The following is a 22,368-nucleotide window of genomic DNA, read 5'->3' as shown; positions in this document are numbered from 1 at the left end:
TTTTTTCTCCCCCACCATAGACGTTTCCTTGTCGCCTGCTCACCGGCGGGGTCAGGCCGGACACGACGGCCTGAGAGAGGACAGAGACAAAAAACCCGAGACATGCAGCAACAACAACAGCAGCAGCAGCGACACTACTACTCTGAGTCAAAGACAGAAAACAGTAAAACCAAGAGCATGTTTCTGTCCAGGGCGCTGGAGAAAATCCTCTCTGACAAGGAGGTGAAGCGGAGTCAGCACAGTCAGCTGCGGAAAGCCTGTCAGGTGGCGCTCGGTGAGTGTGTGTTTGTTTTTAAACTGTGTTTTAATTCGAAACATGTCTGGTACGTCATGACTGGGAGACACACAGGGAGACGGGGGAGCTACAGTTAGCTCGAGCGTTATTAGCATCTGAATGGCCTCCATCGTCTGCTCGGCTAACACTTCAGCTGAATGTGTTCGTCGTGTCACTCGAGCTCACTGTCGATACAGAAAACACTGCAGCCAGTTCACTTCCATCACCACGTTGTCACTACAGTGTCACCATTGTCAACTTCAAGCTAACAGGCGGCTGTCGATGGCTAGCTAGTTAGCTCGCTCGTCGCTTAGCTAGCCAAACAGACCAATCCCCGCGGTGTACGTATCACTGTCATTGATCCAGACTATCAGGCTGACTGAGTCCAGGATACAGTGACGTCTTCACCCACACTGTCACTCTTCTGTTGTGTCACGGTAGAGCTGTTCATATTTCAACATATCCTCTCCTGTAGTGTACATGAGAATACGGTGTCTCTGCTGTGAGGTCGATACGATACATGTGCCAAATACACATTGACTGGGCCTAGTCCGGTATATTAAAACTGCAGTGTGTCATTTTAAAATGAATACATAAATAGAAATTAATGTCTGTTATATTGCAGTCACTGCCTGAGCTCATACAACACTGATGAATAGGGATGGGTCAAAATATCGATTGTGATATATTGTCGTCCAATACGAAATATATATATCTTTTTAAGTAAACCATTCCTGCCAGTTTCACTCGCTGGGTGTCATTAACTGATGTTTACTAGGGATGCAACGGTTTTCCCACGGTTTGTTATGCATCACGGTTTTTGGGCCACGGTATCGGTATGGTTTCGATATCTTAAAGCGAACCTAGACCGAAAGTTCCAATTAACACTGTTTTTTAGTGTGTATCTGCATCATTACCTTGTTTACGAAGCCCTGAAGGTTCAAAACAAACAGTTCAGCCATTGCTGAAAACGCTGTGTTTTATTATAATCTCGGGCTCAGCGAGATCTCTGAAAAAACCCGGTCCGGTTACGTAAACAACGGTTCTCCGGAACAGCAGATCGTCCTGCTCCGGGCACTAGTCCGGGCACATCCGTAGTGTACATTGAACCGCAGAAGAAGAATAACGTCCGTTGTGGAGGTGTTTCACGAGCGAAAGTGTCTTCTGACTCTGACTCCGGGTCAAAGTCATAAAAGGGACTGCGGCGGGGAGTCGTGACGAAACTATTTTTAAACATTGTTAAAACAATGTTTTGATAATGAGATGCAGTGCATCCACCGTTCCAGAGGGGAGAGCTGCGCTTCTGAGAGCGGGTGTGCTGAATATGTCACTTGCGGGTATTGGCCAATCACAAGACAGTTAGGAAGCCGGGGTGAGAGTTGAGTCTGAAATATCGCGACTGGGGAACAGCGTCAGAAAAGAGGATTTCTATCGGCTCGTTTACAGCAACTAGAAGGTTTTTGACCATAAAAAACAAGTATGTAAGTAGACCTCCATAACTAACATATATGTGCAACAGGACCACTCTATGTGAGCTTTAATATAAAACTACTCAGACTAGCAAAGGCAATATAAAGCACAGATAAAGTCAAACCACACACTTCATTTAAACAATAGTGCACTATCAGATCAAATGAAACAGCAGAATCCTAAATGATCTTTCACACATGACTTATACAAAGACGGTGCCGCTTCAAACTTCCTTTTTTCAGAAGGAAAACTGATTTAAAATCACTCGCGCTGATTTACGCTGAAGGCGGCATGAGCAGAGCAGCGCTGAGTCATGTCTCTGCTCCTGAGTGGATCTAATCACTCAGCATTGTGTATTTTAATACATTTTGACGTAAAACGTACCGAAATACCGTTGTTTGCCGTTGCGTATTTAACAGAACAGGGTGAACCCAACAGTTCGGTAAAATACCAAATACCGTTGCATCCATAATGTTTACGATGGCGCTGCTCAAATTAATGAGGGGAAACTTTTGCTGAAAGTTACCTTGCCAAAGAGGGCGATTATAGGACGATAATGGCAGACTGAGAAGAGTACCTTTACTTGATCAGTAGGGTGTGCACTGTGACTGATGGCTGCATCAGCGGGATGCGCAGTGTGAAGTTGTACTGGTGTGTCAGCAACAAATCATTATGTCGTGACACAACAGACTTCAACGGAGCAGCTCAGTTATTTCCTGCTTGGTTAGTGGCTGTTTGTCCGCGACAGAAAAGCGTCACTCCATTGCGGCCATTCTTTTTTCAACGTCCGCAGTCTATTCTCATACAAAGCTTGACGTCTTGTTGACTGTTGTGGGTCTAAAAACAATTATGTTGGTACTGTTTGGCTTATGACTTTTTCTGACCAATCAGTGACCAGCAGTCTGTTGTCACATTTTACTATCAGCTCAGCTTTTTTGGAACCATGCCAGAGCAGGTTCTAAAAAAGCATCAGGTACCAGGTATTAATGGAAAAGCAAAACCGAGTCGAGTCAATTAGTGCTCGCTGTATAATGGAAAATATCTAATACAAACCTGTGTTTCATTTGTAGTCCAAACTTGGGATTTCCGAGGTCAGGGCCTCCATATTTTTTCTTGGAAACACAGAGCAACCTTGCATAGTTCAGAATTCCAGTCTCCATATTCCAGCCCGTCACTGCTGCTGCACCTTCCATACAAATGGATCAGCCACACGTTTTTTTCCCCAGTTCAGTCTTACATCAGTCATAAGAGCATAAAGAAGTCTGAAAAATTTCCTCACACATAGTCCTGCCATAATCATAATTTCATAATCTGTCGCTAATTATGTCTCAGACCTCCAAATTACACCATGGACCCTCAGGAGTTCCCCACTACCATTAGAGGCTTTAAAATATGTAATCTTCTAACAGTTCTGGTGCAGTTAGAGTCTTGGCTTTGCACAGTGCCAGGTGACTGAGCTGTTGGCAGCAGGATGTACTTCCTTATAAAGGTGCAGTTTGGCTGTTGAACCACAGGAGCGACTGTAATGAAATGCCACATAGAGTTGAGCAAACAAGTTGATGTGTGCGTTTGAGCTGCTCTATCGGCTCTATCTGCCTTTCCCATCTACCAGTGACACTCTCTCATTATTCATGATACCATTAGAACACAACATGCAACCAACCAAAGCTACACTGACTGTCTGCCCACTATCTCTGTAAATGTTTTTTTTATTTAATTGGTTTGTGTTTTATGTCTTTTGTTTTTATTTTTTTTACAACTGTTCAGCACTGTTTTTTTTGTGCTTTAGAATTGGATTGGATAAGTTGAATTGGTTATCATACTGTATTGTGATTCCCACCCCTAAATTATACCGTGTGGTCATTATAGCATTGCCAAGCCAACAAATCTAACGGTGGCCTGAGGCTTTTGCACCTTACTGTCGCCCTGGACAGATGTTGTAAAGTCATCCTATGAACAGAATTAAAAAAGACATTATCCAAGGCATTTTTCTGTCAAAGTTGTGTGTTTCAAGTATTTATTTTTGTCTTCATGATCGATCAGACATTGTTTTTTAATGGCTGCTTTTCACTAAAGCACAGGGAGTTTTTGCCAGCTGGCAAAGCAAAAAAGAGGACTAATAATAATACCTCTCTATAATGTGGTCCAGTGCTGATTTATTACACCCTGCAGATAAAATAAGAACTGGGCTTTTGCTTCTATTACATAAAACTTCAGGTCATTGAAAAATATTATCATCATGACGGTGACTGTGGTTATTATTTGCTGAAGCTTATTTCCATCATGTTTTTATCAGTGTTTGCTGTCTAGTTGTGCTTAACCTCTTCTTCCCTGACCCTCTTTTTGGATTCCCTTCTCGAAAATGACATGCCCAAACTAAATAGAGTAAACCTCTGCAGTTACAAGCTCTATGTGGATTATATTGGTTTCAAAATAAACATAACGCTTGTGAGATTCCACCAGAGGTGTAAGTTTCACTGTAGATGCCACTGTGTCAGAGTAAATGCACATGGAACACAGCATAAATGAAGGATTTTTTCTCTCGCTGAAAAAATATTGCATTTTAAAGCAAATATCACCTTTCAAATATGCAGTAGGAGCTTAAAAACACATGGAGGTCATGTAACAACGTGTGGACATGAGCTGTGCAAAGTCTGATGCTGCTGAAGTGAAGCAGAATAAAATGACAGAGGTTTTAGTAAAGCGATGTCTAGGCGTTCTGTCCTTTGGCACAGATATCTTAGGTACCACATTATTATGGAGTTAGAATTTGTGTCTTTATTATTCAATCAAAAAAAAGTTTGCTTCAATCAAAAAAGATGTTTTCAATCAAAAAAACCTTTTTAATCAAAGAAAAAAAATGTTTGGATGCAAAAATATAGGCTTTTTTGGTTTGAAGCAAGTTTTTGATTGAAGTAATGCTGTTTTGCATTTGGGCCATATTATGGATAGGACATTTGTGTCTTAATTATTCAATCGCAAAAAAAGTTGCTTCTATCGAAACAAACATTTTCAATCAAAGAAAAAAAAATTAAGTGTGGTTGTTTTTTTATTGAAAATGTTGTTTTTTTGATTGAATCATTTTGACACAAACGTTCCGCAGTGAGCGGGTGCTTCCCCATTGGTCAGACATGTTTGAGTGACAAGTGTCTACACCAACGATGTTTTTCTGACAAGCAGGTCATGGTCGCCAGCAAGTCAGGTCGCAGTGCAGTGGCAAAACAGTATTAAAATGATTTGTGTCATGTTATTATCCCACTCTGTTTGATATTTCGATTTAACATAAAGCTTGGTGTTGGATATCTCACGCCGTCATATTGTCAGGCAGGCTAGCACGGTTGCACAAACGGCTAGCTGATAACGTTAGCCCATGGCTCTGCACACTGAATGAATTGTTTATTTTACTTAAGTACAGAGGCTTGCTATGTGCTAGTGCTATGTTATGTTATAAAAAGTAACTAATTAGTGGTCAAACAACAGTCCACAGGCCAACTGTTGCCCGCAGCCCTGCCTGTTTAGTAGCAACAGGTAATGCAGAGCCTGTGTTCTCACACAGCCCACAGTACAGCTGTTTGACTATCTCGCTAACTCTCTCGCGCATGCTCACGGGTAGTGGCCCCCACGACGAACCTCCCCCCGGTGAGGAGGAGGCGGCCAGCGGGGGCGAGAGAAGGCGCAGCAAGTACACATGTCCGCGGCCCCGAGAACCGGCGAGGTCCTGGCGGGGGGGCGATGTAAAGCAGACGGCCGGAGCCGCCTGCCACCTTCGCCCCGAGCCTTTCCAAGCCGACCTAGAGCCGGTCGCGGCGCACCACCGGCGGAGGAAATGCAGCTGGGGGGGCGAAGAAGACCCCGCGAGGGAGCCCTCTCCGCACACTGGATCCTACAGGCAGGGCTGCGGGCAACAGTTGGCCTGTGGACATCGTTGGTGTAGACACTTGTCACTCAAACATGTCTGACCAATGAGGAAGCACCCGCCCACTGCGGAACGTTTGTGTCAAAATTATTCAATCAAAAAAAAACTACTTCAAAACCTTTCTCACTTCAATCAAAAAAAACATTTTCAGCAACAGCAATTTGGTTTATTTGACCGAGGTGACTTCTACAGATATTTACAAATTAGAAATTTCATTATTAAAGACACCACCTTAATGACGAATAACACTACTTCATGTGTGGAGAAGGCCCTGTCTCTTCAGATCAGTAGGAAATTTGTTACTGTTTTTTACAGAGCTTTGAGCTCGAATTCTCCTCTTACCTCACAAATCACCAAGCAAGCCTGGGAGAGAGATCTGGGCATTGTTATACATGATGCTGACTGGCAGGAAGTCTGGTCTCGGGCCATGAACATTTCTGTGTGTAACCGTGCTAAATCCATACAATTCAGAATTGTTCATCACACGGTGTACACCTGTGGTTAAGAACAAAATGGATGCTAATGCTTCCCCACTTTGCTGGAAATGTCATTCTGAGACTGGTGATTATATTCACTGCCTCTGGTCATGTGTGGAGCTGCAAAGGTACTGGTCTAGTATTGTGCTTGAGCTGACTAATATCTTTGGTGTTCCGATACGGATGGACCCTATGTGCCTGATACTTGGTCTCCCGTTTGGTCAAATCATTGACAGTAAACACAGGAGACTTTTCAATATATTGACTTTTGCTGCTAGAAAGAATATCCTGCTGTTCTGGATCAAGAACGTTGCTCCGACAAAAAAATCATGGCACAATATTGTTATGGACTGCGTCCCAAGTGAATATATTACATGTATGCTTCACTCTAAAATAGATGCTTTCTATAAGGTATGGGACCCTTACTTGCAGTATATTGGGCCCACGCTGTCATCCTCTTTGCTTTGTGGATTTCCCAGATCAGTTTAGCCAGTCTTGGTGACTTTGTCTCAGGTGTTCACGGTTTGGCAAGCACCCTGTAACCTTGCTATGCTTGTATATTCCCCTGTCTGGATACTATTTGTTTTGTTGCAGGAGATTGATTTACTTTATAATTACCTTCTATTCACTGTACCCACTTGCCTGTATATGTATATGCATGTGTATATATTTATATGTATATATATATGTGGTGTATAATGTGTGTATATATATATATTTTTTTTTTTTTTAATTTAATTTTTCTCTCTCGTGTCTGAGCAGTTCAGTGTATTGTTTGTTTTGTTTAAAAAAGGAGGAAACCTAACAAAACAAAAAAAACATTTTCAATCAAAGAAAAAAGTGTTCAAATGACATTTTTTGAGTCTCAAATATTTTTTGCATTCAAACACTTTTTTTCTTTGATTGAAAATGATTTTTTTGATTGAAGTGATTTTTTTTGATTGAAAATATTTTTTTTGATTGAATAATAAAGACACAAATCTAACTCCTTACATTATCAAAACCCATTTATTTTTATTTACATGTCACTATTGGTCTAAAAAGAACTTGTTTTGAAAATAAATAAATAAAAATATGATAACTTGCTGTAAATCGATGCTCCCTGTGCGGTGCGTAATAACAACTCTGTGACTCTGCAGCGTCTTCAGTTACGCAGCGCCATAGCTCTGGCTTACCTTGGTCAATTTGGGTGATTTGAAAGTTCATTTTAAACTTCTTAACCGGTAGAATTAGACCTTGGTCTCCAAATGGATGTGAATCACTTCATTAGCGAGTCAAAAGGACATAAATGCATATGACGCATTTCTGTGGACATTTGCCCTTCTCTAATCAGAACGATCTAATGTCGCTCCCACTTCATTAGAAGTGGTTTTGTTCTGGTGGAAATAACTTATTTTGATAAACAGCAAAGGTAAGAGAACATTTCTGCTTGTATTTCTTGAAAGTCAGTTGTTATTTTGCTCTTATTTTGGGCCTGGGTCCGTGAATCTTGGTCGTAGAGTGATAAAAATTGTACGGCTGGAATCTGTGGATTCTCCGCTGTCCAGTCGAAACTTTTTTTTTGTTTACATTATCACGCTGACACTCCGATGACGCTTTCCAATGTGTGCGCTGATTTGTAGAAAACAGGGCAGTCAATGCTGTTTTTTGTAGGGATGCACCGATCCACCTTTTTTCACTTCCGATCCGATCCCGATACCTGACTTTAGATAGCTGCCGATACTCCGATACTATTCCGATATGGATAATGATCAATCAGACTGGGAATAGTCCCAAAAGCATCCTGGGAAGTGTAGTTCTTCATTAGAAGTGGTTTTGTTCTGGTGGAAATAACTTATTTTGATAAACAGCAAAGGTAAGAGAACATTTCTGCTTGTATTTCTTGAAAGTCAGTTGTTATTTTGCTCTTATTTTGGGCCTGGGTCCGTGAATCTTGGTCGTAGAGTGATAAAAATTGTACGGCTGGAATCTGTGGATTCTCCGCTGTCCAGTCGAAACTTTTTTTTTGTTTACATTATCACGCTGACACTCCGATGACGCTTTCCAATGTGTGCGCTGTAATGTTTTTTCCTGCTGGTTTGATCCATCTGTGTTTCAACTGTGTTTCGTGAACATACAAATGTTTTATTTGAGCCTTAAGCTGAGTTTCTGAATTTCATACCCTTTCTGTGGGTATGCAGCATGTCTGTGTTTGTTAAAGTTATATATGGTTTTATGACTCTTTTGTCGCCCACCGGAAGAGCAGCATTTTTTAGACCAACACTGATTTATGACATATTTTTGTTATGATCAAATAATTGCATTATTTTTCAATTTGAATAATACCCTTTGGTCATGCTGCCATTGTGATTTTTCAATAATTAATTATTGAGTAGGACTGATATGGGCTCTACGCTGGTTGATGCAGATTTGTAGAAAACAGGGCAGTCAATGCTGTTTTTTGTAGGGATGCACCGATCCACCTTTTTTCACTTCCGATCCGATCCCGATACCTGACTTTAGATAGCTGCCGATACTCCGATACTATTTCGATATGGATGCTCTGTTTGCTTTAATATTATTAAAATCATTGTTATTACCATTTTTTTACCATTACCAACTTTTACAACGTTTACAGCGACTTTACAGACCCCTGGCAACACCCACACACACGCGCGCACACACACCCACAGTGAGCGCAGAGCAGCACACACACAAACGGAGTCACAGATGAGCCCGGACTCCGTTTGTGTGTGCCGGCGTTTTTTTTGGCTTGGAGGAGTGTGATTTTCATTGTTTTTATGCCGCTGTCGGTACTGTTCTCCTCAGCGAGCAGGCGTTTAAAACGGTGACGGCTGGGATTACGTCGGCTGCAGGTTGCGGAGCTGAACTTCCTGGTTCAATCATGCTCGCCTGTTAGCTGGCTGTAAACTGTGGAATGGATTTCCTGAACGGAGTTGTGTATCATTACTCTGTGTCTCATCGAGACATGCCTCGGTTCAGGAAACCCATTCCACTTTTTGCAGCCAGCTAGCAGAGAAGTCAGGGAATCACTTATGGAGACATTTCAGCAGACACACACACAGACGGATCGGAAATTTCCGATACAACTATAGAGATCTCCGATCCGTCAATTATGTCTGTATCGGAACCCGATACCGATACTGGATCGGATCGGCCCCATCCCTATTTTTTTTTTGTTGTGGAAATTTCTCTGCAGCTGGTGAAGAATGAAATGGAGAACTTCTGGCGGCCAAGAAGGTTTTATTTTCGTTGTGCGGAAAAGGTCAATCTTCACAGGAGTGATCCTTGCTGGAGAAAGACCCAGAGCAAAGTGAACACTCCACAACACTCCACATTACTCCACACGTGTAGTAATGATCCAGTTGGATATGGAGAAGCGCACGGCGCAGCAGATGGAGAACAGTACAGTGCAGGGGCAGTGCGCAGAAATCTGTCTGCACCAAATGAGGGGGCACTACCACTTTTTAATTTATGTTAATTATTTTACTTTTAAATGTGACCAGCATAAAACTGATATCATAGGGCCCTAGATCAGTCAGAGTATTTGACACTGACACTGACACTGAAACACTGTGTTATCTGTGTGTAAAAACGTCATGCATTTACACATAGTGCATCATATGAATAATTATTTTGTCTTTAGTAGTTTAAAAAAAAAAAAAAAAATTTAATTGAAAATCGATTTTTTATTAAATAAATCGAGGATTTTATTTTTAGGCCATATCGCCCAGCCCTACACTATACACAAAGGACCTGGTATTCTGGGTATCAGTGTTGGGCAAATGTAGCTATGAGACAGAGAAATTAAATTTTACCATTACATTTTCTAAAAGAAATTAGACCCATATATCCAGACAATTTAATTTCCCCCTCCATCTTATAAATTAGAACTGTTTAAGGACCATACATTATTAAATAATAAAAATAATGAAAGAAAATTCTTAATTTCAAAGTCTGCCCCACGTTAGAGGATTTTCAAATCTGACTTGATTTTAAAAACCTGGGAGACCAAAAACAACGATTTTCACACTTTTAATCCTGAGAAAGCACAGACTAAACACAGGAGGACCGCACACTTGGGGCATGATTTACTAAAGCTATGCACATGCAAATTTGCGTTGATGCTTATCTACTAACAGGGTGCAATGAGGATTGAGCCTATCAGATGGGCAAAATGTAAATATGTTATTTTAGTGATTTTTCAAACCTGAATCTTATTGCGGTGCTTTTTTTTGCGTCTATAATTAGCACGTTTGAAAGGCAGGCCTTAACTGGCGCAGCGGTGCGCACAAATGGCTGCAGTTACGCACATACTTCTGCTCCCCTGCTGAAGCATAATCCTCTGAGAAATCCATAAACAAAAATACTTTTTATAAATCAGGAAATTACGTTTTTCCAGAGCATTTCCAGAGCGGCGCAGTGCGCAAAGTAAACATCACCAGAACTTTGCAGGCATTTTTTCCGCAGTTCCAGGCACATTTAAATGCAATAAATAATCACAACAATCACTATTTAATGTAACTATCTGAATCAGCACATATATCTATAAAGATTAAAGGCTGTTGGCACGCGTAATGGAAACTCAGCCTGACTGAATGAACACAGATGAAACCAGGAACGGACTGGGACTAAAAAGCCGATTTAAAATAAAATCCGATTCACTTATTATTCAAATTTCAAATTTTGTGCTTCCGCAGAGTCTGCACTTTCTCTTTCTCCATGTAGACAATCCTTGTCTAGTGCAAAATCCTCATTAAAATGAGGGCGGTCCTAATCACTTCTGCGCCTGTAGTCAATTGCGGTCGCAATCTAAGTAGGTCACCCGCAAAATGCAAACCAGCAGCAGGCGCAATGTTTAAACATGCGCGCGCAATTTAGAGCTCTCTATTTGGGATCTTAGTAAATCAGACCCTTGGTGTTTTAATCAATTTATTCCAGGGAGGATGTTCCAGGGATTTGGGCTCTCACCGAAATTTGCGTGATTTAATGTGACTTCAGAATATGCAAAGACATGGAGGTGGACTGTTGGCAGTTAATAGCTGTTGTGTATGTGAAGATTTATGCTGAGAAACACAAGAAGCTGTGGGTGAAGTAATGACTTCCTTATGCATCTTTCTTCTGCTCCTGCCCCCAATCGCTGTTCAGTTGTAAATATCAAAACAAGTTTAATACTTACGATTTGAAATTGAGAAGACTCTGTTGTGTCCGACAATGTTGAAAATCGCTTCTGTTAATCCCTGGAAACCTGCTAAGCCCGGTGGTGGGGCCTCTTGGGCGGCCCACCGGCGGCCCACGGTGTTTTTGTAAAAAAAAAAAAAAACTTTACACTTTCTGTGTGGGTTTTGCATCCTCTCCTTCTGTGTGCATTGGATTGAGCTACAAGGTTCTAAGTTCAGTCACAAATAACATTTTCTCCCCTTTGTCTTCATTCACAGATGAAATCAAGGCAGAGCTAGAAAAACAGAAGTAAGTTTTTCTCAGTATTTTTTCTTCCTTGTGATATACAGTGAGAAGCTGAAATGAGCTTTGCCCTGAAACTGTAGTCCACACTAAAAACCCAGTAGTGATTTGTGACTTTCGGTGATTTGCTGCATTGTTAGTGCATTTAAGTATATCAGCAGCAGCACAGTCAGCTTGCAGGTGATGTGTCTGCTTCAGTTGGCAAGGTGTTATTTTAATGACATGTCATTACGCTTTTCTGAGGTTTAAAATGAGTTAAATGTCGGTGCTCTTTAAAAGCCAGCATAAAATGGTTGATTTATCATCCTACTCCACTGGAGCTACCATTTGTTTTTCTTCGTGGAACCATGAGTATATTTTTATGACGTGAAATAACTGTGTTAATTGAAGAAGCCACTGCTCTCATTGTTGCTCTCCTCTCGTTGCAGGGATGGAACGGTGGTCCCACCCAGAGCCAACTACATCGAGGCCGACAAATATGTGCTGCCCTTTGAGTTGGCCTGTCAGTCAAAGTCTCCCCGGATAGTTAGCACATCTTTAGACTGTCTGCAGGTTAGTATTGAATACAGATGGCTCCATATCACTTTTTCATGTCCGATACTGACGGATATCACAACCTGTCACTCCAATACATTTATTTCACACCTTTTAAATGGGATATTGGACACAATCACTGCAACACTGAACCCACATCAGTTGACGTCTTATTGAGAATTCAATAAATACAAACACAGTTACTCTATCAATGTTACTTTTATATTTAATTAACTAACAAGAAGTGAAATAATCCAGAGGAAACACAATGCAAAGTGCTCTTTGCAGGAGTTCCAGTTTAGTAACCTTCTCTGTTGTTGGTCGGTACGTTTACATGCACAGTTTAATCAAGCTAAGGCCGTAGTCTGACGAAGACAGGCAATCAGACAACTTGCCGCCTCTGAGTATATACATGCGGAGGAAAAAATCTATGTATTGGCCTGGCCACGTGCTGTTCATGATAATCATGATGCAAATTAGATGGAGCATGCCTCTTCTGGTTGCCCCCAGAAAGACGCAGATAATTGTCATTTACTTCTACTTCTGGGTCAAAGACCAGGGAGGACATTTTGGTGCATGCGCAGAACGCCAAGACTGACTCGAGTCTGACTAAGCTTATACCCATAGACCAAAGTGCTGTATAGAAGAATAAATAAAAGACACAAAAGCTCACAAGGAAATAAAATGTTTAAAAAACTAAATAAATAATGTCAACAACCTGTCAAAGGCCAAGAAGAAGAACTGAAATTCCTTTTTTTAGACCAAATCGTTTTTCATATTATATACAATTAACCTATTTATGAATTGGCAAGAGACAGAACATGAAGGTCGAGGGGATTTGAATAAGAACAGTGTCTCCCGCTGAGTGTCCTGGATGTCTGGTTTTTCCCTTTTTTTAAATTCCTCTTAATGAAAAAAGGTTTAAATACTCATAAAAATCTAACCTTAAAACTAAGAATTGAAGTCTTAAAAAGCATGTTAAAGTTGGGAAAACTCCCCACAATGTATGTCCTCTCAAAAACGGTTATGAGCAAAAATGTGTCCTCACAACTGACATGCACACGTTTATAATACGCATGCCAATTCAGTTATACTCTTGACCTGTGACTCAACTGGATGTGTGGTGGTTTGGGGCAGTTTTTTTGTCTGTGTGGGGGGGATCTGGATACACCTACTTTACACGTTGGACAAGTATTTTTCCGTATTGATGCCTGATGGGATGATGGGTAAAATTAAGGTCATGATTATCCCGACCAATATAAATGTATTGATTCATTTCAAAATCCTTCTGAAATCACTAAACTTTTCTCTTAATTTTTTATTTTTCCCAGCAGATCAGGCACATGCATATATGTTTTAGTCAAGTGTTCAAAGCATGTTTGTTCCTGTTCTCCTCTACATTTATATTCTTCTGTAAGCTTCTCTAAGTTTTGCATTCAGTGTTTTCATTTGTTGTCTCTATGGGTGTTTATTAGTACACAGCACATCAGCTCCCAGGAAAATGACATGTCCTCCTTAGCAGCATTTTTCTATAAATTATTCATAAAAACTGGATTTCGTCTTTGCAAGTAAGAACTTGTGCAAATAGGCCACCAGGGGTCAACTCCACTGGTTCAAAAAAGAACCCTGTTTGAAGGGAAGTCTCATATTTGTCAATTATGTTCCTCTTTAGAGGAAAATTGGCAACAAAGCAACAGCAAATATGAGTGGACACCAGTGTGATTGACGGCAGGTATCATCCAAGAGGATGAATGTGTCATCAATGAATTTCAAAGTTTAGATTGTTATGGTTGATGTCACGACTGGTTACTACTTTTTCTTTTTGATAGTGGCCAATCAGGAAGCACCAGGGACACAAAAATTGTCCATTGCCCCTTTAAGTCAAGACACTGCCCCAGTAAAGCATGTTGTCTCATAATTATGTTTAAAAAAATAAATGTTGATTCAAACACTTCTGTTGCTCTACTGTAGAAGCTGATTGCGTACGGCCACATCACAGGCAACGCACCAGACAGCCGGACACCAGGGAAAAGACTGATCGACCGACTGGTGGAAACCATCTGCAACTGCTTCCAGGGCCCACAGACTGACGAGGGAGTCCAGCTACAGATCATCAAGGTATGCCCAGCGCCTCCACGTATCCTCAAATGTGTCGGTGCAACGATGTTGAAGATCTAGTTTGATCAGAGAGGCCAGAATAAAGACTTCTTTGCATGTTAATCACACTGTCGACCATTCAAGGTCAAGTTAATGTTTGATTCCTACAATCGCACTGTCAATAAATACTCATGTAGAACCCGTTCTGTGACTCATTCACCTAATGGTTTTTCTGTAGCGGCACTTTACTACAAATGTGCTTGACATTCCTCATATATTGTGTCTTCATTAGGGCTGTCAGTTTTCCCAAATTTCTCAAAATTTAATTTTACACGTAGCGTTGCAATAATATTCCCATGAAAAAAATTGTTCTCAATCCTGTGGTTTCTGGAAATTGACCCCTTTGCAGCTCCAGTTACATGACGTGCTATTCTATTTGAATATATATTTGATATATTAGTCACGCGAGGTTGAGGTTATTGCGGTGCTTATCATTGATGCCTCCTCCACCTCATATGGGTGGAGCTAACAGTTGAGTCTGCCAATTTGTGTGTTACATAATCTATGCAGGATTTTCACCCCAATTTAACAGCTTTTGAGATGGTGTGATGGTTAAATGTCTAGTGGGAAGTGAGAAAGAAGAAAAGGACTGTCTGACCGAATAAGGGGTCACACACGAGGAAATGCATGAACAATGGATGTCGCCATGAACATGGCTACACGACTTGTTTTCCAGACACAAATCCACATGGAGAGGGGAAGGGAGGGTGGAGCATCAGCTGTGAGGATAAATAGACGATGGATGGATGGATGGATGGGTGTTGACTGTGGGTGTATGTAAACGTATGTATTTGGAAACTGTAGGGGGAGCTCTATGAAGAATAATGCAAAAAAAATGACCCGGTGCTTCTAGGCTGTGTATTTTAAACACAAACTGGAGTTTGAACTTTTCCCCAGACTTTGAATGGATATCCAAATTTCCGACAGAATGTTTTAGCCCACAGCATTGTGTATGTTGTGCGTTTGATTTGCAGCTGCTGCTTATTGACATTTTCTCTTTGTTAATGAAATTTACTTCCTGGTTGAATGGAAAGATCAACGTCTGCCCTGTAAGAAGGACACTGCGTTATCGCTGCTGACACACGATTCATAGGTTAGATCAGTGTTTCCCATCCCTGGTCCTCAGGGCATGTTTTAGATGTTGCCCTGCTCCAACACACCTGATTCAGATGAACAGCTCGTTTATCAGGCTTCTGAGAGCTTGATGACGAGACGTGAGTGGAGTGCGGCCAATTTCCACTCACTAGTACAAGATAATATTTAAATGAACCTGCTTTGCAGGTATTGTTAATAATTATTTATTATTATTATTATTATTACTATTATTATTATTATTATTATTATTATTATTATTAATAATAATAATAATAATAACAATAATAATAATAATTATTATTATTATTATTGTTATTATAGAATAACAATTCTGCACCAACTATGCAGGTAGCAAAGAATATGAGAACTAAATATATCTGCAGCTTGAAGTAGGGAAGTCCTGTGGTGATATAGCAGGTGCAGCAACTTCTGCGTCTTCTAAAACAAGATGTCCTGTGTGACACGTCTTGACTTCCTGTTTTCTCTCCGACCAGGCCCTGCTGACGACAGTCACCTCCCCGCACATAGAGATCCACGAGGGCACGGTGCTACTCACCGTCAGGACCTGCTACAACATCTACCTGGCCAGTCGCAACCTCATCAACCAGACCACTGCGAAGGCCACGCTCACACAGATGCTCAATGTTATCTTTACACGCATGGAGAACCAGGCCGTTAGTATATTTTTTTGCTACGTAATTCACTGCTGTGTCACACCTTGACCTTACAGATGTTATTAGTTTATTGGAAAAAACATGGGAAAATGACTGGTTTTACTCTGCACACTGTACAAGTGATTAAAAGTTAATTCTCTCTTCATGAAGCATGGCTATTGAAAGATATTCTCATGCAAAGCTTAAAGAAGTGCCACTGTACACTACAGGAGTTATTGTATTCTTAATAAAAGGAAATGGCTTAAGAAAAAAAAACGCTTTTAAACAAGTGAAACAAACAAACAAGTCTCATATAAAACGTGAGCATCTGAGGAGAAGAGCTCAAGGAAGAGCTATTTCAAAATGTTAGTATTCTAAAAACCTGAAGCTGAAACTCAACAGTTATTTCTTTTCCAGCAAACCTTTATTTGCAGGTTTAACTTTTGTAGAATCCTGGATGTGATCTAAATCTGTGGCAATTTAGAATATGAGTCGACCTTATTATGACCTGTTCATTTTCCTTTAGTTTTCGTTCCGTCTGGTTTGTTTTCATGCTCCTCTCCTTCCTCCACAGGCTCTGGAGGCTCAGGAGCAGGAGAAGGAGAGGCTGCGACCACCACAGCAGAACCAGTCTCCTGTTCCAGGTCATAGGAGGGCCGGCTCTCCCTGGTCTGACCGGACTCCCACCCCGGAGCCACAGAGCTCCCCATCGCCAGCAGCCAGTACTCCAGACCTCACTAACACAAATGCCAACAGCTCTACACCATCGGCTGCTGATCCAGACCAAACATCTGACACACCATCAGTCAATGGAGAACCTGAGGGCGACCACAGTATCATGAACGGAGGAGAGGATCCAGTCACACCATCAAGTGGTGTGTGTCTTCTTTAAGCCTTATTGTAATTGTGGTTATATTTTTGGGTGGTGCAGCCTTTATAATAAAGCTTCTTCCATCTTCATTATTCTCAGTTTTTGAAGATGAAGGTGCAGACACTCCTCTGACAGTATCACAGCCAGCTGTGGAGAGGGACAGTCCGTGTCTAGCAGAGTCGGAGACGAGTGCAAGAGAGGAGGCAGAGCAGCAGCCAGCACAGATCCACAGTGAAACTGGTCTGAACTTAATGCAACTTGTTGTTGTCACTTCACTTGTATGTCTTCCATGGTTGTGACCTAAAAAATATGTTCGCTCTTCCAGGTGTCAAGCATCCAGCCCAGGCTGTCCCTGAGCAGACGGAGATGGCGCCCCCCAGAGTCAGAGCAGCGAGCCAGCAGATGAACGGCATCATCGAGGACCGCTCCTCTGTTTCCTCCGCAGACATGCTGGTGAGAAGTGCTGGTTATCAATCACTGCCATGCTTATTTATAAAAAAAAAAACTCTTAAAGGGATAGTTGTGTGAGTAACTGGCACATAATCAGAATACTTTATTAATCCCAGGGGGAAATTGTTTTTGTTCCAGATGCTCCGTGCAAAGTAGGAAAGAAATACAGCACGAGGAAACAAGAGCTTGATATACAGATATAAATAAAATAAAATAAAACAGTAAAATAGGCAATAAGCTAAATGAAATAAAATAAACAATAAAATAATACAATAATAAAGTAGACAATCTGGAAATATAAACAATATACAGTGAATGTAAGTATAAACAAATGAAAAGAAGTTAGATGAGAATGGGTAATTATAGCTTGTTTTGTTTGTTTGTTTATTTATAAAGAGTCTGATCGTCAGAGGGAGGAGTTGTACAGGTTAATGGCCACAGGCAGAAATTACTTCCTGTGGGGATGAGTTTGAGGGGCTCAAAAAGTTGGATGAGGTGCTATCAGCAGAAGGAGGGGAGGTCACAACTGGTGGTGGTTTACTGAAGGCTTTACCGCTCATAGTGCAGTCCCTGTCAGCCCGGACAGTGAAAACCCTCGGTGGAAACATTGTGGTCAGGAACATAAGTGTGTAGCCATGACTCCGAGAAAATCATCAAGCTACACTGCCGGTATTCCTGATGACTATGGGTTAGCGCTGTCAGCTCGTCCATCTTATTCCCCAGTGATCTCACGTTGCCCATGATGAGAGATGGGAGACACGGCATGTATGTCTTCCTCTCCATAAGTCGCCGATGTTTTGCTCCTTTCCTCCGCCGTAGCGACCCTTTCCCTCTGCATCCCCGCTGTGTTTTTCTCCTAAGTTCAGCCGGGATGTCCTCCGTAACCGTAGCCAAGCCGGCCGGCTTCAGCTCAATCAGCTGATCCCAGGAGTAAACAAAGCGGTGTTGCTGAGCGACTGTCTAGCGGCAGAGTAAAAAGAGCGATTCCACCACAAATGAAACAACAAAAACTCTCCACATAAACATATTTAGATAGGACGTAGCTTAATAAATAACTCAAGTAAAAACGGAACAAGTAAGATAAAGAAAGTAAAGGGAAAAGGTGAAAACAAAGTTTAAGTAAGCAGGAGCGACTGGGACAGGCTGCATACCCCGCAACGTAACGAAAGAAAACTCTAATCTCAGAAAGTGTATGTCAGCTTCACTGTATTATATTTTGTAAACTGCTCCTTCTTTTGCACCAAAGTCCATTGAGAAAATAGGCAGTTTCAGCTCATGGGAGCTGCTGTTCTACTGCTGCCTCATTTGGTCAGTTTGTACATAAGTAAGTCCGAACTAAGGATTTCAAATTCCAAAGTCGCAAAATAACACATTACAGGAAGCAGCAATGGATCAACATCTCCTGTGTGCTGTGATGTAAATTTTCACATTTTCTCGATGGACTTTGGCACAGACTGTGAGCAAAGGACACAAACTTCATGAAGAAAAGTCTGTATAATGACAAGATAAAGCAACAAAAAATATACTTCAGATCGTGTAGACTTGAGACTGAGAAATGGAATTTAATAGGTGAGCCTTTTGTTAAGTGGCTAAAATGTGTTTTCCTTTAGTATACCCGCTGGTATTAACTCTAAGCTCTAGTTTTAAGAACTCATCTGAAGCTCTGCCTCAAATGCTCATTGACATACAAGTGCCCTGACAGAGAAACTGGTCAGGGTTGAGAGTTCAGTGATGCAGATGTGTTGTATGAAGTGGAACTGACTTTCTTCATCTCTCTCAGGATGCTGAGGCTCTGCAGGGACCCCACAGTGCTGCCCGATTTTCCCACATCCTGCAGAAAGACGCTTTCCTGGTGTTCCGGTCTCTCTGCAAACTCTCCATGAAGCCACTTGCTGATGGACCTCCAGACCCAAAGTGAGTCTTTCTACATACATACAATGAAATATTTACATTTTACCAATTTTATTCCATTATTCTATTAGCTCTATGGCAATGTTGAAATCAACAAATCAACACTCCTGCTGGGATAAGCATTTGGTCTTTTACCTGAAGACCTATTTGTGTCCTACAGTTTGCAAGAATAAATATAGCTGCTCCTTGTTTGCGCTCACTGCTGCAGCTCAGTGTCTGAGCGTTAACTTGCCCTTTTCCATTCCGGTGTAGCCTTGTCATCTCTAGTTACTGTAACTCAAGCCTCTGGGCCAACCAATCTGAATAGGCAAGAGTAAACTGAGCTAAGGAAGAAACTCACCATGAAATCAGTCTAGCCTACATGAGATACCCACTAACGATTTATTACAGGGATTGTTCAGTTTTTTTGTGCTTCTATGAGGTCCTAACACAGTCAGCTCTCTGTGCTCTTAAAACCATAGAATTTGATGCAGCTGTGGAGGAAACCGAAGTTGTCCTGCATTAACCAGCAGACGAGCGAGTTTTCTTGTTCATTGTTTTCTCCTTCAGTATTTCTTTATGCAGAGCCACCTCAGTAGAGGATGGCGATACGTTAATCAAAAGGTTTGGTTCATTTCACTTAAAGCTATACTTACTTTTCTTGCATGTCTCTTAGCACTTAGTAAAAATTTGAACATGAACACCTCTGCCTCCCTCAAAGTCCCACCCTCCAGGACAGGAACGGTAGCAGCTATGCTCATGCACGATTCATTGGCAGGCTGGAGCCGGAGTGGTGAGGTTCTCTGCTCTTCTCTGAGTGTAGGCTGGGACTGCGGAGGCTACTGTGCTTTGGCAGGGGATCCCAGCAACATACGCTGTTGTGAGCACAGTAACTGCAGCGTGATATGTGCTTTCATGTGAAGGTCTCCAAACACCACAAAAAGTCAGTGGATTTAGTGAAAAAGTCACCATCTTGGTAACACTGCTCTGTCAGAGATGCACGTGACCTGCAAGCTGTGATGGCGATCAGCGAGGCGCCCGACAGATGATAGACGGGAAGCTCGGCCAATTATTTTATTTGGCCCGAATAATTTAATTGGCCATACTTTTATCATAATAATATGATAATTAAATAATGATGAGTTTCAAAACCTGGTGGGTTTATTTTAGTTTTAGAGTGCCATACGCTTATTAGGAGCAATTTAAGATTACAAAAGAAAAGTGTAAAAATTAGTGGTGGGCACAGATAATGTTTTTTAATCTAGATTAATCTCACTGTAATCTTGAAATTAATCTAGATTAATCTAGATTAAAATGGCTAGGTTTCAAGGTATACGACGGGATTTTTTTTTCATGCATAATCAGGTGTTCACAGTATTTTCTACTGGTTGAGAACCGAATTACTGCAGTAGATTAATTTTGGATGGTCTATTTTACTGTCATGAATACTGTATAATAACTTCACACTAGTACAGGTTCACATGGCCCCAGAAAAGTATGAGCTACTCATGATTCTAATGAAGTGAGGAATCAGAATGCAAAGACAATTGCAGTTAAAATACAGGACTTTTACTGTGCAAATAAACATCTTTTATAAAAATTCCCCGTGTTACCTGCTGATGTGGAGGGTGCTGACCTTAACTTCATGCATTCTTGATATTCTAAGACATGCTTACTAGGGCTGTCAAAATTGATATTTGAATATTCCCTCTAAAAAAACACAGATATTCAAATATATTCTCATAGTATTGGCATCGCGCATCTGGGGTGTGTTGCATCCGCTGCATCTGGGGGCTTTCAATCAGCCAGACTGTCAGGCGATGACAGCATGACGTCATTAACAGGACAAACTAATACAACGACGCATAACTACCTGTAGATGTAGTTTATTTAAGTTTAGACATATTTCACAACATATTACCTACACAAAAATAAGTAAATTAACTAATGACCAAGAGCGCAGATCTCACTTGCTCGCTCGCGCTCTCTCTCTCTGTCCCCCGCCCACCCCGTGCCGACAACACGGCTTCACGCGTTCTGCGCACACTGGTTTAAATGAACAACAAACAAATGTTGAGTGCTGATCAGTTTTGTGCAAGCGGTTTTGGTATTCATAGACCCGACTTTGAGAATATTAACGCAGCACGTTAAAGCCGATAACGGCCCCCCTCTAGTAAAAATGCAAGAAAGGTAAGTATAGTTTTAAGTGTAGTGTGAAAGCAAACTCGCACTGGCTGAATGTTGCAACCCCCAATTGAACGGAGTCCCCAATCCTACCGAGTCTAACAGAGACTATTAGGTGTGAATATGACTTTATTAGATACAGAATATTGCTGAAAATATGGTGCAGGGTTACAAGAAAAAGATTATTGTAGGCACTGAACACACGACTAGCATAAAATCTGAGTGACACAAACTTATCAAACCAGGTGGTAGGAGAAAAAACCCTCCTGTGTCCTTGAGAGTATAATTTCCAGATGTAAATATCTGTCTTACATATCTTTACATTTTTTGAAACAGTGTTTCCCAAAGATTCTGCATGAACACCCGCTTTTTAAAGATGACAAACTATTTGTGTGTAGTGACTAATTTACAGTCATACAGTCATGTTTAACCTTGTGTTGTTTTGAATGACTCATCTCCAGTGGATTTCATTAACTAAAGCTTCATGTCATTAAAAACATATACACATAAATCCTGATTCAGTGGTTGGAGAAATTGTGCAAATTAGTTGGGGGACCTACAAGAATTCTCCCATGACCCATCCTTGGGTCCTGATTTAGATTTCCTTGTAAATCACTTTGCTGTATATTTGCATGTTTCACAGGGTAACCGATTGCCTGTATTCGTCTCCTTTACAGGTCGCATGAGCTGCGCTCCAAGATTGTTTCCCTGCAGCTGCTGCTGTCTGTGCTGCAGGGCGCCGGGCCAGTGTTTCGCACTCATGAGATGTTCGTCAACGCCATCAAACAGTATTTGTGTGTGGCACTCTCCAAAAATGGTGTGTCCTCTGTGCCAGAAGTGTTCGAGCTGTCCTTGGCCATCTTCCTCACCCTGCTGTCCCACTTCAAAGTCCACTTAAAGATGCAGATTGAGGTACAGAATGCTGACGGTACAGT

The 22,368-nt window shown here is 41.3% G+C and overlaps 1 protein-coding gene across 1 annotated transcript in view; it reads left to right on the top strand.

Moving 5' to 3' along the window:
- arfgef2 (ADP-ribosylation factor guanine nucleotide-exchange factor 2 (brefeldin A-inhibited)) overlaps positions 1-22,368 on the top strand; it is a 72,659-nt gene continuing 50,291 nt past the window's right edge. The window contains exons 1-10 of the mRNA XM_083895313.1: positions 1-274; positions 11,575-11,605; positions 12,028-12,151; positions 14,105-14,251; positions 15,880-16,059; positions 16,613-16,913; positions 17,009-17,149; positions 17,235-17,362; positions 19,140-19,273; positions 22,111-22,345. Of these exons, the coding sequence (XP_083751439.1) occupies positions 103-274; positions 11,575-11,605; positions 12,028-12,151; positions 14,105-14,251; positions 15,880-16,059; positions 16,613-16,913; positions 17,009-17,149; positions 17,235-17,362; positions 19,140-19,273; positions 22,111-22,345 (1,593 nt within the window). The 5' untranslated portion in view covers positions 1-102. The remainder of the gene's footprint in view (positions 275-11,574; positions 11,606-12,027; positions 12,152-14,104; positions 14,252-15,879; positions 16,060-16,612; positions 16,914-17,008; positions 17,150-17,234; positions 17,363-19,139; positions 19,274-22,110; positions 22,346-22,368) is intronic.

The sequence above is a fragment of the Microchirus variegatus genome, assembly GCF_963457635.1.
Source record: "Microchirus variegatus genome assembly, chromosome: 9".
NCBI lineage: Eukaryota > Metazoa > Chordata > Actinopteri > Pleuronectiformes > Soleidae > Microchirus > Microchirus variegatus.
This window is presented reverse-complemented; position numbering and strand designations above follow the sequence as displayed.